The 15272-nt window shown below is 61.5% G+C and overlaps 1 protein-coding gene and 9 non-coding genes across 10 annotated transcripts; 3 read left to right on the top strand and 7 right to left on the bottom strand.

Annotated features, from left to right (window-relative positions):
* Positions 1-1261: 1261 nt before the first annotated feature.
* On the bottom strand, positions 1262-13662 carry LOC117075562. Its single transcript, XM_033198021.1, has 3 exons — positions 13332-13662; positions 5367-8116; positions 1262-2742 (listed from the first exon to the last, which is right to left on the bottom strand). The coding sequence occupies exons 2-3, from the start codon at positions 5472-5474 to the stop codon at positions 2113-2115; spliced, it is 738 nt and encodes a 245-aa protein (XP_033053912.1). The 5' UTR covers positions 5475-8116; positions 13332-13662; the 3' UTR covers positions 1262-2112.
* Positions 2809-2880, bottom strand: TRNAE-CUC. Its single transcript has one exon. It is a non-coding gene; the product is annotated as a tRNA-Glu (tRNA).
* TRNAG-UCC lies at positions 3167-3238 on the bottom strand. Its single transcript has one exon. It is a non-coding gene; the product is annotated as a tRNA-Gly (tRNA).
* Positions 3836-3907, bottom strand: TRNAD-GUC. The gene has a single exon. It is a non-coding gene; the product is annotated as a tRNA-Asp (tRNA).
* Positions 4475-4557, top strand: TRNAL-CAG. The gene has a single exon. It is a non-coding gene; the product is annotated as a tRNA-Leu (tRNA).
* On the top strand, positions 6214-6284 carry TRNAG-GCC. The gene has a single exon. It is a non-coding gene; the product is annotated as a tRNA-Gly (tRNA).
* TRNAE-CUC lies at positions 10881-10952 on the bottom strand. Its single transcript has one exon. It is a non-coding gene; the product is annotated as a tRNA-Glu (tRNA).
* On the bottom strand, positions 11240-11311 carry TRNAG-UCC. The gene has a single exon. It is a non-coding gene; the product is annotated as a tRNA-Gly (tRNA).
* TRNAD-GUC lies at positions 11884-11955 on the bottom strand. Its single transcript has one exon. It is a non-coding gene; the product is annotated as a tRNA-Asp (tRNA).
* On the top strand, positions 12521-12603 carry TRNAL-CAG. Its single transcript has one exon. It is a non-coding gene; the product is annotated as a tRNA-Leu (tRNA).
* Positions 13663-15272: the final 1610 nt, after the last annotated feature.

Genomic DNA, 15272 nt, shown 5'->3' with positions numbered 1-15272 from the left:
TTTATATAGAGAACTCAAGGAGTTATTTTCAAATGTAGCACACCTCCTCATGGGTCACAATCTCAACCTCACCTCTAGGGGTCTGCCAGGACTTTAGTCTAGTTATAGGTGTAGAAGCAAACAGAGGTGTTGGGGGTGGCTCCTAAGGAGAACCAACATATTTTGCCTGGCAACTGCCTCAGAGGAGGCCATCACTGTTGCCTCAGGCAGCACAGGGTTTATCTCTTCAGACAAAGGTGGAAAGGCTGATGGCAGCAAGGGTAGGGGAGGGGATGTTGACACTACTGGGGATGGGGAAGCTGTTCCTTCTGGCAAAAAAGGTTCATCAGAGTTTACAAACTCTGTGTCCGCAGCTTTATCAGGGTTCTCCCACACATCCCCATTCCAAGTTGCAGGATCCCATTCTTTTCCAATCAATGCCCTCACTTTAACAGTAGACACCTGGCAAGGCTGTGCACGCACCTTTCATTGCAGATCAGCCACTCACATGATAAGAGCTTGTGTCTATTTTTTCACAATTTCAGCTCTTTCTCAACAGGAGATAAGACTCTCACTCAGGGAAATCTTAGCAGATTTGAGGCATGGTATCTACTTCTGAAGCTGGAAGACAGAATTCCTGGGTTCATCATTTTCTTTCATTAATTTGTCCACTGAACTTAGGAGCCAAAAACCAACTTCATTATATTGCTTGGTATGTTCAAAGGTATTATGTATAGAATCACTAAACTCCTTGACTCTCACAAGCGGTGAATCAGGAGTGTCAAATGCATTTGTTTTGCATAACTTTCTAAACAGTTCACACCAAGGACTATCAGTGGTCTCCATAGTATTAGAAGTAGAGTCCTTAGCATTTTTGGGTCTAATCATATTAAGCAGCTAACTCCAGAAACCTCAAAGCCAATAAGACAACTTCATGCTTTATATTCTATTCCTCTAGAACTACTTCTGGTACCCAAATCTGTACAAGTCTGGGTTCCCCACAGGGAAAGTACTAACTGGACTACATATATACATGTATTCCCACGGCGCGCTCATGGGAGCCCCGGCGTGGCGGTATAGGGGTGAGCATAGCTGCCTTCCAAGCAGTTGACCCGATTTCGATTCCGGGCCAACACAGCAGGCTGAACTTTCGCGAAGGTCCCGGGCACGGAGGCGGGTCTCAGAGACCCGAATCTCGGTCTTCCATGTGACAGGAGGGAATACTCACCACATATATATATGTATATAGATATACACACACACACACACACACACACGTTTATTAAGTATTAATTTACACAATCACAAAATCCCAAAACATGCTGTTTGCAAGCACGAGGAGGAAGGGCAGCTAGCCCAGGTCGCAAAACAGAAGAACTTGGAATCCAATGTTAGAGAGCAGGAAGCATCACGGCATGGGAGAGAGGTGTAGGCGGGGAGGCAAAGCCACTCTTCTCTTTTCACATTTTCTGCCTCCTTTATACAGGGTGGTAACTGATTAGAACCATGTGCACACCAGATTAAGTATGGGTCTGCCTTCCCCAGCCTGTTCACTCAAATGTTTATGACCTTTAGCAACACTGTCACAGATACACCTAGCAATACTAAGTTGCATCCGTCAATCCAATCAAGTTGACACTAAAGATTAACAAACACAGGCATAAAAAAAAATAATGAAATGCAGTGACTGGCAGCAACATGAAAGAAACGGGAGGTCACGATGTAACCTCAAATGAGCCGGGCACAGAAAGACACAGAGGGCAGGTTCTGACTCCAATCGTGGGAGCTCAGAAAGTTCACCTTGTGGAGGTGGAGAGTAGAACGATAGACAACAGAGGCTGGAGAGGGTGTGTGGGTGACTGGGGTGAAGAGAGGTTGGCGAAATGGGTACGAGCATGCGTTCAGATGGAGGGAATACGTTCTAATAATGTTCTATGACAGAGTAGGGCGACTAGGGGTCACAACGATATATTAGCGTGTGTTTCCAAAGAGCTGGAAGACAGCACCTGAGCTGTTCCCAACAGGTAGAGATGACAGATACCCACGGGATGGATGCCCTACATCCCCTCAGTTGATCATCGATCGCCACGCAATCTACACGCGTCACCACATGTCACAGGAATCCCATCAACATCATGTCCGCATGAAGAAAAACATAATCATGCTACAAGGGCGATTGTCACAGCTCTGGCTCCCCAGCGTCATGGCCCATGGTCTCGGCTCCTCAAGTTCCGCTGCCATTTCTACCAAAGCCGCTGACACCCGTGGAGCCCAATCACGGGTCCCGTGCTCCAAGGGTCTGGCACGCCTTGGAAAAGCCCGTGCGCTTGCTGGCATGAGTGGCTCTGGCAGGTGGCCCAACCGCTGGGCGCAGATCCCCCGCAGCCGAGAGAGAAGTGGCCCGTCAGCCACCCGGCTTGGCTTGGCGGAAGCCGCTCTGCTCGAGAGTCCTGGCCCATTCCGTGGCCAGACGAGAGTGCGTGGTGGGCGGTGGTGGTGGCGGCGGCGGCTCACCTGGCGGCCATTGGAGGAGAGAGCCTGACCTGGCCAGTGGGCTTTGCCGCTGAGAAAGAGTGGGAGGGAGGCGAGCACCTGACAAGGAAGAGCTGTGACGCTGATGTTGCGAGGGTGGTGCCAGCTGTTGCGAGGGTGGTGCCAGCGAGGCGGGCCAAAAGGACGGATGGGTGGAGGTAGGCGGGGAGGTTGGGGCGCACGTGGAGGCCGCCGGAGGTTGCGGCTGGGGCGCGGGAGAAGCGAGCGAGCCTGTTGGTCAAAAGGGGAGGTGTGAAGGGGCCTGGCAGTTGGCAGGCAGAGCCAAAGAAGGAAGGCTTCCCTGACCGGGAATCGAACCCGGGCCGCGGCGGTGAGAGCGCCGAATCCTAACCACTAGACCACCAGGGAGAGACGCCTTCAGGGCCCGGCTTGCGCATCCTGGCCCCAGCGCCTGTGGCCCCAGCACTGGGCGCTACCTTGGCGCCTGTCCCCTGCTTCCGTTTAAAACAAACACCCGCAACCAGCCCCCGCGAGGCCGGCGGCAACCCGCCCGCCCCAACCAGCAGCTCTGGCCCTGTTCGCAGCACACCCTGCAAACACCGCGCCCCTCCTTCCCGGGCGCACACGCACGCAGCCACAGGCCAAGCTCCGACACGAGCTCCGCGCCCGGGCCTCCCGCAAAAGGTCGGCCGGCTGCGTTGGCCGGGAATCGAACCCGGGTCAACTGCTTGGAAGGCAGCTATGCTCACCACTATACCACCAACGCCGCACGGCGCGGGCAGCCCCGCCACGCCGGCCCGGGGCTCCCACCAGCGCGCCGCCCACGCCGGGCGCAGCAGGGCCCCGACGTCGGGTCCTTCTGCCTGCCCGCCGGCAGCTCCGCGCTGCCACGGCCCGCCAAAGGCCGGCCAGCGCCCCACCGGTGCAAGGCGAGCGCGGCTGCCCCGTTCCGCCCCCGTTCTGCCTCTGGGGGCGCTCTCGATCCCTCGCCGACCCGGGCCGCCCGCGTCCTTCTCCACCAGGTGTCCCGCGGGCACACGGTCGGCGCCCACAGGGTCCTCACCTCCTCCGCCTCCCACCGGCCGCTGGGCCCTGTGCGGTGGCAGAAAGCCTCTTCCCACAACCACTTTGGGCCGGCAGATCGCTGGGCGCCCTGGGGGCCAGAGGAGGCTGCCCCGCTGTGGCGATCAAGCGGCGGGGGAGAAGAAAAGGGAGGAGGCCAAGGGGCCCCAGAGGGCCCAGAGGGCCAAGGGGCCAGGCAGGTCAGGCCCGAGATGGGGCCCTGCGACTAGCTGGAGGGCGGAGGGAGGAGAAGGAGGGCCCACAGGCTGGTCCGAGGCGGCGGCCCTAAAAGGACTGCTGCCTCCCCGTCGGGGAATCGAACCCCGGTCTCCCGCGTGACAGGCGGGGATACTCACCACTATACTAACGAGGATAATGGCGACGGTGGCCGGGACGCCAGACCCCACTGCGACCGCGGACGCCCAGCCCTGCCTTGAGCCCCTCCCCCAACCGCAGGGGCCCCGCGCGTGCTCGCCCCCCACCCGCCACCCCCACCGTTGGCGCGGCCTGCCCCGACACCCAACAAAGCACCCTGCTGTCCCACTGGGACCCGGAGACGGACCCCGACAGCTACCCGAGCGGCGTGGAACCTCCCCTTGCGCCCTGCCTGCCGGCTCCAACGCGGGGATACCGCCGGCAGGAAGAGGCTGCGGGCCAGACAGCCAGGTTGCTGCTCCTAGGACGTGGTGCACAGCGCGCCCTGCGGGGTTCCGCCAGCGGAGGCGCGGGCGCCGGGACGGGCCGCCTCGGCCGGCCGGACGTGGACCCTTCGGGTCCGGGGTAGGTACGCGGGGGCGTCCACGCCCACGCCGGCTGGCTCCGTTCACTCGCCCCCGCGGTCCCTCGGTTGCGCACCGAACCCAGACACGCGCCGGCCAAGGGCGCCGGGGTTCGCGCGGGGTCCCAGCCAGGCGAGCGGCGACGCGCCCCAACACGCCGGGTCAGGATGGCCGAGCGGTCTAAGGCGCTGCGTTCAGGTCGCAGTCTCCCCTGGAGGCGTGGGTTCGAATCCCACTCCTGACAAGCCGACCTTTTGGCCCGCCCGCCGGAGGGCAACGCCCATCGCAACCCCGGAGAACCTTTGGTCGGTTCCTGCCTTGAGCCCTTGCCCACTCTCCAAACTCCAGCCCCCTTGAAGCAAGCCTCCAAAATGCCGCGGCTTCTCAGGCACGTCCCTTCTTCCTGCCCACCCGCCGGCTGTGGCAGAAAACAGCCCAGCACCATGCGCCAGCGCCCGCGACCCTCTACCAATTGCCCTTCGGACAGACGCACTCCCCACCACCTCACACGCCCTCTTCCCTGGCCCCACACACAGCGAGCCACCGCGACCACCTTCCACGCTCTTCCCTACCTAGCTCCTCCGCCCGCCTTCTCCTCACTCGCCCAAACAGACGCAGCCCAGACTCTGCCCCCATTCCTCCTTTTCCCTCCTTCCTCCCACCGGCCTCCGCCCAGCGCCCAGCGCCCAGCGCCCAGCCCGCCCGCCGCCTTGAATCGCCGTTGCGCTGCCCAGAGGCCTCCGGCGTGCACAGCCCGCTGGGTTTCACCCTCCGACTTCTGACCGCCGAACAGCAGCGAGCGACCCGCTCTTGGAGCCGCGCACACTTCTCCCACCAGAGGCACGCCATCCAACGTCCTGTCCTTTCCTCCGACCCCTCGGACCCCGTCTGCGCATTCCACTCCCCCGCGCCCTAGGCAGGTCCCCGATCCCACCTCCCTACTTGTGCTCCCTTCCCGCTAACACCTGCCTGCCGGCCCACCTGCAGCCCCGACGCCTGCCGGCCGCCAGAGGCACGGGATCCCTGCACACAGCCTGGCAGGCGAGTCCGTACCCGGAAAGACAGCCAACGAAGAATCACCAGCGGAAGCCCTAGATCCCCGTCACGCGCCCACAAACGCCAGGCCCCGCCGGGACAGCTCTGGGCCACACCACACCGCATCCCCACGCGGGAAGCCGCGGCCTGGGCGGTCCCAGCCACACCCAGCGCGCCTTCTCCCGGGTCAGCCAGCTGCGGCTCTGCCAAAGCGCTCCTCCGCTCCTTTCTCGCGCTCCAGCCTCCCTACCAGCCCATCGGGGCCGGACCCCAAGTGCGAGCCGGTGGCCTGGGTCAGAGCGCAGAAGCCAGGCGCCCACGGACTTGGTCTGCGTTTCTGAGCCGCACGCGGCGGCTGCCAGACCCGTCCCCCATCGCCGCCCCCGCTCGCTGACGCGCTGACACACCCACCCCCACACCCACCCGCAGCTGACACAAGCGAGAAGGCCAGCCCGGCCGGAGAAACAACAACAACAAAGAAAACAAAACAAACACAAAAGAAAAACTCTGGATCTGGGCCGGGGATCCGCGCTCAGCAAGGCCCGCCACAGCTCAGCTGCCCACACGGGCATTCGGGCGCGGGCCACGGCTGGTCCTTCCCCTGGCGACCCCGGCGGGCAGTCTCTGGGCTCTGGGCGGCAGAGAAAGCGCAAGATGGGAGGAGTCGGCCTCTCTCCTTCCGCGCTCCCTCCGCGCCGAGCCCCAGGTCCCTCGACGTGACGGGAGCCTCCCCTTCTGCTCGCCCCATTGGGCCAGACTCTCTGGACGCCCCAATGGGATGGAGACCCACGGCAGGCGGTGACCAGTGAACGGCGGCTGGTGGCGAGTTCCGCTGTGCCAGCTTCCGTTGGCGTTTACCACGGGTGCATGGGTGGTTCAGTGGTAGAATTCTCGCCTGCCACGCGGGAGGCCCGGGTTCGATTCCCGGCCCATGCAGCACGCCCTCCCATTTTGGTGCTGCTGCTGCTGCGGCACCACGGCGTAGCAGTAGCTACCTTCGCCTCTGCCGCCTCCTTACGCTCCGGGCGCGCCAGCGTGTCCTGCAAGGGCTGCGCTCCCACGCGCGATGCCCCTCTGCCCTTTCTTCCGTGCCTCTCTCCACTGACTTACGGATGAGGCTAACCCCGCCCCCCTTCCTTGGTAAAAACAACCCCTCCAAACACGAGAGCACGCCAGACACCAGCCCTTGGCAACCTCCCGGTCCTGTTTCTCTTCACTACCCTGCCACCACCTCTGCCCGACGCATTTCACTTCAAGGAATATCGCCAGGCACCAAGGGCTTGCACCCACTCGCCCCACCTCTTCTCTTCACCTTGCACCACCTCTACCTCTTTGTCTCTCTCTCTCCCCCTCGCTGGCTCCCCACATCCAGAAAAGGATGCCATGGTTGCCCTTCCATCCTGAAGACGGCTTATTTATGTCTGGGGTCCAGTTGCATCCCCTACCCCTTCGGGACGTGGGACGTGGCCTCCAGTCGCTCCGTCACGATGCCTGCCCCACCCTGGGCTGCTTGCCACCTCACCCCAGCCCCACTCCATATTCTGACTGCCCAGCCCAAGCAGCATCCCAGTCTCCCTGGCGGGGATCCCCTTTGACCACACAGACTTCCTTCCTGCCAAGACCCACCCGCCGAAAAGGTCCAGGCTTCAGGCTCAGCCCTCCCTCCGCTGTCTTTGTCTCACCCCACCCGCCTTTTCACTCACACACACACAGACACACACACACATTCTCACTCCCCCCCGTCTCTCTGTCTCTCTGTGTCTCTAGTTCTCTCTCTCTCTCTCTGTGACTCTATCACTCTGTCACTCTCTCGCACATCCAACTCTCCCTCTCGCCGTCAATGCCCCTCTCTCACACGACTCATATCCCTCAGCCCTGGCCTCCTTCAGGCTCTTCAGACACATGCCAGCTCCGCCACCAGCTGCGATCCCTCTGACCGCATGGGCAGCCCGTGAGGTGCCCTAACGCCCCAGGCGTCTGCACCACCTCCGTTTGACTGGACAGCCTCACTCCCGGACCTTGCCAGCCAGTCCTGTGCACCCCCCCGGACACCCTGGACTCCTTCTTCCAGCTCCCAGCACACGACATGCTTCTCTCCTTTCCTTGGTGTCAGCCCCTTGCCCCGGGCTGGGGTGGACGCCAGCCACGGGAACGGACACCTTCGTCCATCACTGTCACCCACTGACATCCACCCACATCACCCTGGCAAGCAAGCCAGCCTCCCGTGGGGATGGCAAACCTCTCCATCCCCGATAGGGTCTGGTCTCTGCAGGTGATCCGACTGTGCCAAGATCCCACGAATGACACGGGACAGGTTTGTGCAGTTGGTTGGACCTCTACTTTGCCCCTAAAGAGAGTATTGGCAAGAAGTCGACTGACCTCTGCCATTGACTCGGGGAATCAGCCAAACAGTAAGATCAATACGGGTTGAATAGAGGCTTGGAGAACTGGGCTCATCTGTGCTAAGGAGGGGATGGGAAAAAAGTTCCATAGCGAATCTTGGCGTTGGGGATAGGTACCATCTCCACATGTTCCTTGACATTTGGAGAGAAGATCGAGAGCGTAGGTCAGGCAATGGGAAGCAATCTTCGGCTACAAGTCTATCATGAACCCCAACTCCGCACATGCGGCTTTGGCCAGCTTGGCTGTTGGGTTTTCCCCACCAGCTCCTGCATCCTCCACGCTTCAATGCCCGTGGCCAGGTTGGTCCAACTAACGGGACCTCTCGAGATTCGTTTTCACATCCAGAATAGGCGAGAATCTCAAACCTGTCAACAGTGAGTGGGAGCACGTGTACACACATGCGCGTGTATGTTGCGGGAAGTCAGGGACCCCCGAACGGAGGGGCCGGCTGGAGCCGCGGCAGAGGAACATAAATTGTGAAGATTTCATTTTTATATGGACATTTATCGGTTCCCAAATAATACTTTGATAATTCCTTACGCCTGTCTTTGCTTTATTCTCTGAATCCTGTTATCTTCGTAAGCTGAGGATGGACGTCACCTCAGGACCACGGTGATAATTGGGTTAACTGTACACATTGACTGTAAAACATGTGTGTTTGAACAATAGGAAGTCAGTGCACCTTGAGAAAGAATAGAATAACAGCGATATTTAGGGAACAAGGGAAGACAGCCATAAGGTCCGACCGCCTGCGGGGTCGGGCAAAGAGCGCCGTATTTTTCTTCTCGCAGAGAGCCCGTAAACGGACCTGCAAGTAGGGAAGATATCGCTAAATTCTTTTCCTGGCAAGGAATATTGAGATTAACACTCTCGGGAGGGAATGCATTCCTGGTGGGAGGTCTATAAACAGCCGCTCTGGGAATGTCTGTCCTCTGCGGTCAAGATAAGGCCCGAGATACGCCCTGGTCTCCTGCAGTACCCTCAGGCTTATTAGGGCGGGGAAAAACTGCGCCCTGCTAAGTTTGTGGTCAGGCCGGTTGTCTGCTCTCGAACCCTGTTTTCTGTTGTTTGAGATGTTTATCAAGACAATACGTGCGCCGCTGAACATAGACCCCATCAATAAATCTGCTTTTGCCCTTTGCCCTGTTCCCTCAGAAGCATGTGATCTTTGTTCTGCTTTTTGCCCTGCGAAGCATGTGATCTCTGTACCTACTCCCTGTTCGTGCACCCCCTCCCCTTTTGAAATCCTTAACAAAAACTTGCTGGTTTTGAGGCTCGGGTGGGCATCACGGTCCTACCGATATGTGATGTCACCCCCGGTGGCCCAGCTGTCAAATTCCTCTCTTTGCACTCTCCCTCTTTACTTCTCAGCCGGACGGCACTTACGGAAAATAGAAGGAACCTACGCGGAAATATCGGGGGTGGGTTCCCCCGATAGGTGTATGAAGAAAATGCTCACCGTCACCCATCGTCGGGGAAATGCAAATGAAAACCACGAGGAGCAGCTGTCATCTTACCCCGCTTAGGATGGCTATCATTAAAGCCAGAGGGAAAACAACCAACCCTGCCGACGAGGTAGACAAAAGGCAAGACTTCGACCCCGTCGGCGGAAAGGTGAATAAGTACAGCCGCCATGAAAAACGGCATGGAGATTTCCGAAAACAAAACGCAACAAACTAACAAACAAACAAAACCCCACCCCAACCCTACGCTGCCACCTCCCCCCAACCCCTCGCACACAGATAACACAAGGTAGAGCTACCCTTGGGCCCGGCAATCCCGCAGATGGGTGTTTAACCAAAGCACCAGGAAATCTGAATTTCCGAGGGATACCTGCACCCCTATGTTTACTGCAGCACTATTCACAATTGCAGAAACGTCCAATCAACCTAAGTGTCCATCGGCCGGGAAATGGATTAACGAAAACGTGGCATGTGTACACCACGGAATACTATTTGGCCATAAAAAAGAAGGAAATCCTCTCGTCTGCAGCAACAGAGGTGGAACTAAAGGTCACGATGTAACCTCAAATGAGCCGGGCACAGAAAGACACAGAGGGCAGGTTCTGACTCCAATCGTGGGAGCTCAGAAAGTTCACCTTGTGGAGGTGGAGAGTAGAACGATAGACAACAGAGGCTGGAGAGGGTGTGTGGGTGACTGGGGTGAAGAGAGGTTGGCGAAATGGGTACGAGCATGCGTTCAGATGGAGGGATTACGTTCTAATAATGTTCTATGACAGAGTAGGGCGACTAGGGGTCACAACGATATTTAGCGTGTGTTTCCAAAGAGCTGGAAGACAGCACCTGAGCTGTTCCCAACAGGTAGAGATGACAGATACCCACGGGATGGATGCCCTACATCCCCTCAGTTGATCATCGATCGCCACGCAATCTACACGCGTCACCACATGTCACAGGAATCCCATCAACATCATGTCCGCATGAAGAAAAACATAATCATGCTACAAGGGCGATTGTCACAGCTCTGGCTCCCCAGCGTCATGGCCCGTGGTCTCGGCTCCTCAAGTTCCGCTGCCATTTCTACCAAAGCCGCTGACACCCGTGGAGCCCAATCACGGGTCCCGTGCTCCAAGGGTCTGGCACGCCTTGGAAAAGCCCGTGCGCTTGCTGGCATGAGTGGCTCTGGCAGGTGGCCCAACCGCTGGGCGCAGATCCCCCGCAGCCGAGAGAGAAGTGGCCCGTCAGCCACCCGGCTTGGCTTGGCGGAAGCCGCTCTGCTCGAGAGTCCTGGCCCATTCCGTGGCCAGACGAGAGTGCGTGGTGGGCGGTGGTGGTGGCGGCGGCGGCTCACCTGGCGGCCATTGGAGGAGAAAGCCTGACCTGGCCAGTGGGCTTTGCCGCTGAAGAAGAGTGGGAGGGAGGCGAGCACCTGACAAGGAAGAGCTGTGACGCTGATGTTGCGAGGGTGGTGCCAGCTGTTGCGAGGGTGGTGCCAGCGTTGAGGCGGGCCAAAAGGACGGATGGGTGGAGGTAGGCGGGGAGGTTGGGGCGCACGTGGAGGCCGCCGGAGGTTGCGGCTGGGGCGCGGGAGAAGCGAGCGAGCCTGTTGGTCAAAAGGGGAGGTGTGAAGGGGCCTGGCAGTTGGCAGGCAGAGCCAAAGAAGGAAGGCTTCCCTGACCGGGAATCGAACCCGGGCCGCGGCGGTGAGAGCGCCGAATCCTAACCACTAGACCACCAGGGAGAGACGCCTTCAGGGCCCGGCTTGCGCGTCCTGGCCCCAGCGCCTGTGGCCCCAGCACTGGGCGCTACCTTGGCGCCTGTCCCCTGCTTCCCTTTAAAACAAACACCCGCAACCAGCCCCCGCGAGGCCGGCGGCAACCCGCCCGCCCCAACCAGCAGCTCTGGCCCTGTTCGCAGCACACCCTGCAAACACACCGCGCCTCCTTCCCGGCGCACACGCACGCAGCCACAGGCCAAGCTCCCACACGAGCTCCCGCCCGGCCCCCCACCCCCCCAAAAGTCGGCGGCTGCGTTGGCCGGGAATCGAACCCGGGTCAACTGCTTGGAAGGCAGCTATGCTCACCACTATACCACCAACGCCGCACGGCGCGGGCAGCCCCGCCACGCCGGCCCGGGGCTCCCACCAGCGCGCCGCCCACGCCGGGCGCAGCAGGGCCCCGACGTCGGGTCCTTCCGCCTGCCCGCCGGCAGCTCCGCGCTGCCACGGCCCCGCCAAAGGCCGGCCAGCGCCCCACCGGTGCAAGGCGAGCGCGGCTGCCCCGTTCCGCCCCCGTTCTGCCTCTGGGGGCGCTCTCGATCCCTCGCCGACCCGGGCCGCCCGAGTCCTTCTCCACCAGGTGTCCCGCGGGCACACGGTCGGCGCCCACAGGGTCCTCAACTCCTCCACCTCCCACCGGCCGCTGGGCCCTGTGCGGTGGCAGAAAGCCTCTTCCCACAACCACTTTGGGCCGGCAGATCGCTGGGCGCCCTGGGGGCCAGAGGAGGCTGCCCCGCTGTGGCGATCAAGTGGCGGGGGAGAAGAAAAGGGAGGAGGCCAAGGGGGCCAGGCAGGTCAGGCCCGAGATGGGGCCCTGCGACTAGCTGGAGGGCGGAGGGAGGAGAAGGAGGGCCCACAGGCTGGTCCGAGGCGGCGGCCCTAAAAGGACTGCTGCCTCCCCGTCGGGGAATCGAACCCCGGTCTCCCGCGTGACAGGCGGGGATACTCACCACTATACTAACGAGGATAATGGCCACGGTGGCCGGGAGGCCAGACCCCACTGCGACCGCGGACGCCCAGTCCTGCCTTGAGCCCCTCCCCCAACCGCAGGGGCCCCGCGCGTGCTCGCCCCCCACCCGCCACCCCCACCGTTGGCGCGGCCTGCCCCGACACCCAACAAAGCACCCTGCGGTCCCACTGGGACCCGGAGACGGACCCCGACAGCTACCCGAGCGGCGTGGAACCTCCCCTTGCACCCTGCCTGCCGGCTCCAACGCGGGGATACCGCCGGCAGGAAGAGGCTGCGGGCCAGACAGCCAGGTTGCTGCTCCTAGGACGTGGTGCGCAGCGCGCCCTGCGGGGTTCCGCCAGCGGAGGCGCGGGCGCGGGGAGGGGCCGCCGCCGCCGGCCCGACGTGAACCCTTTGGGTCCGGGGTAGGTACGCGGGGGCGTCCACGCCCAGGCCAGCTGGCTCCGATCACTCGCCCCCGCGGTCCCTGGGTTCTGCACGGAACCCAGACACGCGCCGGGCCGGCGCCGGGGTTTGCGCGGGGTCCCAGCCAGGCGAGCTGAGACGGGCCCCAACATGCCGGGTCAGGATGGCCGAGCGGTCTAAGGCGCTGCGTTCAGGTCGCAGTCTCCCCTGGAGGCGTGGGTTCGAATCCCACTCCTGACAAGCTGACCTTTTGGCCCGCCCGCCGGAGGGCAACGCCCATCGCAACCCCGGAGAACCTTTGGTCGGTTCCTGCCTTGAGCCCTTGCCCACTCTCCAAACTCCAGCCCCCTTGAAGCAAGCCTCCAAAATGCCGCGGCTTCTCAGGCACGTCCCTTCTTCCTGCCCACCCGCCGGCTGTGGCAGAAAACAGCCCAGCACCATGCGCCAGCGCCCGCGACCCTCTACCAATTGCCCTTCGGACAGACGCACTCCCCACCACCTCACACGCCCTCTTCCCTGGCCCCACACACAGCGAGCCACCGCGACCACCTTCCACGCTCTTCCCTACCTAGCTCCTCCGCCCGCCTTCTCCTCACTCGCCCAAACAGACGCAGCCCAGACTCTGCCCCCATTCCTCCTTTTCCCTCCTTCCTCCCACCGGCCTCCGCCCAGCGCCCAGCGCCCAGCGCCCGCCGCCTTGAATCGCCGTTGCGCTGCCCAGAGGCCTCCGGCGTGCACAGCCCGCTGGGTTTCACCCTCCGACTTCTGACCGCCGAACAGCAGCGAGCGACCCGCTCTTGGAGCCGCGCACACTTCTCCCACCAGAGGCACGCCATCCAACGTCCTGTCCTTTCCTCCGACCCCTCGGACCCCGTCTGCGCATTCCACTCCCCCGCGCCCTAGGCAGGTCGCCGATCCCACCTCGCTACTTGTGCTCCCTTCCCGCTAACACCTGCCTGCCGGCCCACCTGCAGCCCCGACGCCTGCCGGCCAGAGGCAGCGGGATCCCTGCACACAGCCTGGCAGGCGAGGCCGTACCCGGAAAGACAGCCAACGAAGAATCACCAGCGGAAGCCCTAGATCCCCGTCACGCGCCCACAAACGCCAGGCCCCGCCGGGACAGCTCTGGGCCACACCACACCGCATCCCCACGCGGGAAGCCGCGGCCTGGGCGGTCCCAGCCACACCCAGCGCGCCTTCTCCCGGGTCAGCCAGCTGCGGCTCTGCCAAAGCGCTCCTCCGCTCCTTTCTCGCGCTCCAGCCTCCCTACCAGCCCATCGGGGCCGGACCCCAAGTGCGAGCCGGTGGCCTGGGTCAGAGCGCAGATGCCAGGCGCCCACCGACTTGGTCTGCGTTTCTGAGCCGCACGCGGCGGCTGCCAGACCCGTCCCCCATCGCCGCTCCCGCTCGCTGACGCGCTGACACACCCACCCCCACACCCACCCGCAGCTGACACAAGCGAGAAGGCCAGCCCGGCCGTAGAAACAACAACAACAAAGAAAACAAAACAAACACAAAAGAAAAACTCTCGGTCTGGGAGGCAGAGAAAGCGCAAGATGGGAGGAGTCGGCCTCTCTCCCTCCGCGCTCCCTCCGCGCCGTGGCACCCCAGGTCCTTCGACGTGAGGGGAGCCTCCCCTTCTTCTCGCCCCATTGGGCCGGCCTCTCCTGGACGCCCCAATGGGATGGAGACCCACGGCAGGCGCTGACCAGTGAAGGGCAGCTGGTGGCTTTCTGCTGTCCCAGCTTCCGTTGTTTGCCATGGGTGGTTCAGTGGTGGAATTCTCGCCTGCCATACGGGAGGCCCGGGTTCAATTCCCGGCCCATTCAGCACGCCCTCCCAATTTGGTGTTACTGCAGTGCCAAGAGGTGGTGTAGGTGCGCTCGCCTCTGCCATCCTCTTACCGTGGGGGCGCGCGGGGGCGCGCGATCGTGTCCTGCAACGGCTGCGCTCCCACGCGCGATGCCCTCTGCCCTTTCTTCCCTGCCTCTCTCCACTGACTTACAGATGAGGAGGCTAACTCCGCCCCCCCTTCCTTGGTAACAATAGCTCCTCCCAACAGGAGAGCATGCCAGACACCAGTCCTGTGCACCCTCATGGTTCTGTTTCTCTTGGCTACCCTGCTTCCGCCTCTGCCGGATGCATTTCACTTCAAGAATACCGCGGCCCCACCAAGGGCTTGCACCAAGCACCCACTTGCCCCACCTCTCCTCTTCACCTTTCACCACCTCTACCTCTTTGTCTCTCTCTCTGCCTCTCGCTGGCTCCCCACATCCAGAAAATGCCCTTCCAGTAGCAAGGAAGTCGCGACTCCGGGGAGTAACTCGTCTCTTTCTCCTAGGGGGTCCCACAGTCCTTAACGCGACCACAGGAGTATACGCGTGGCACGTGCACCGTCTACATTCATCGTATTCCGGCTACTCCACACTCCCCTCATTTTGCCGGCACCACCACCTCCGTGTCGCATCTGCCTCCCTAACCCCAGACCACCCCTTTAGTGAAGGATGCTGTCTGGTTTCTGTCCCTCGGACCTCTTTTCATCTCAGCCCCTGGCACATGCCTGAGACGTGAATGTGCGTCCTAAAGACGGCTTATTTATGTCTGGGGTCCACTTGCATTCCCTACCCCTTTGGTACGTGGGACGTGGCCTCCAGTCGCTCTGTCACGATGTCTGCCCCATCCTGGGCTGCTTGCCACCTCACCGCAGCTCCACTCCGTACTCTGACCGACCGGCCCATGTAGCATCCCAGTCTCCACTGTGGGGGTCCCCTTTGACCACACAGACTTCCTTCCTGCCTAGACCAACCCGCTGTAAATGTACTGTTCTGTGCAGCCTTCAGGCTCAGCCCTCCCTCCCTGGCCTTTGTCTCACCCCCACCCGCCCTTTCACACACACACACACACACACA

Source organism: Trachypithecus francoisi, unplaced genomic scaffold (genome assembly GCF_009764315.1).
Source record: "Trachypithecus francoisi isolate TF-2019V2 unplaced genomic scaffold, Tfra_2.0 Lachesis_group5, whole genome shotgun sequence".
In the NCBI taxonomy this organism is placed as follows: domain Eukaryota; kingdom Metazoa; phylum Chordata; class Mammalia; order Primates; family Cercopithecidae; genus Trachypithecus; species Trachypithecus francoisi.
Note: the sequence above shows the minus strand (reverse complement) of the source record. Positions and strands in the feature narration are given on the sequence as shown.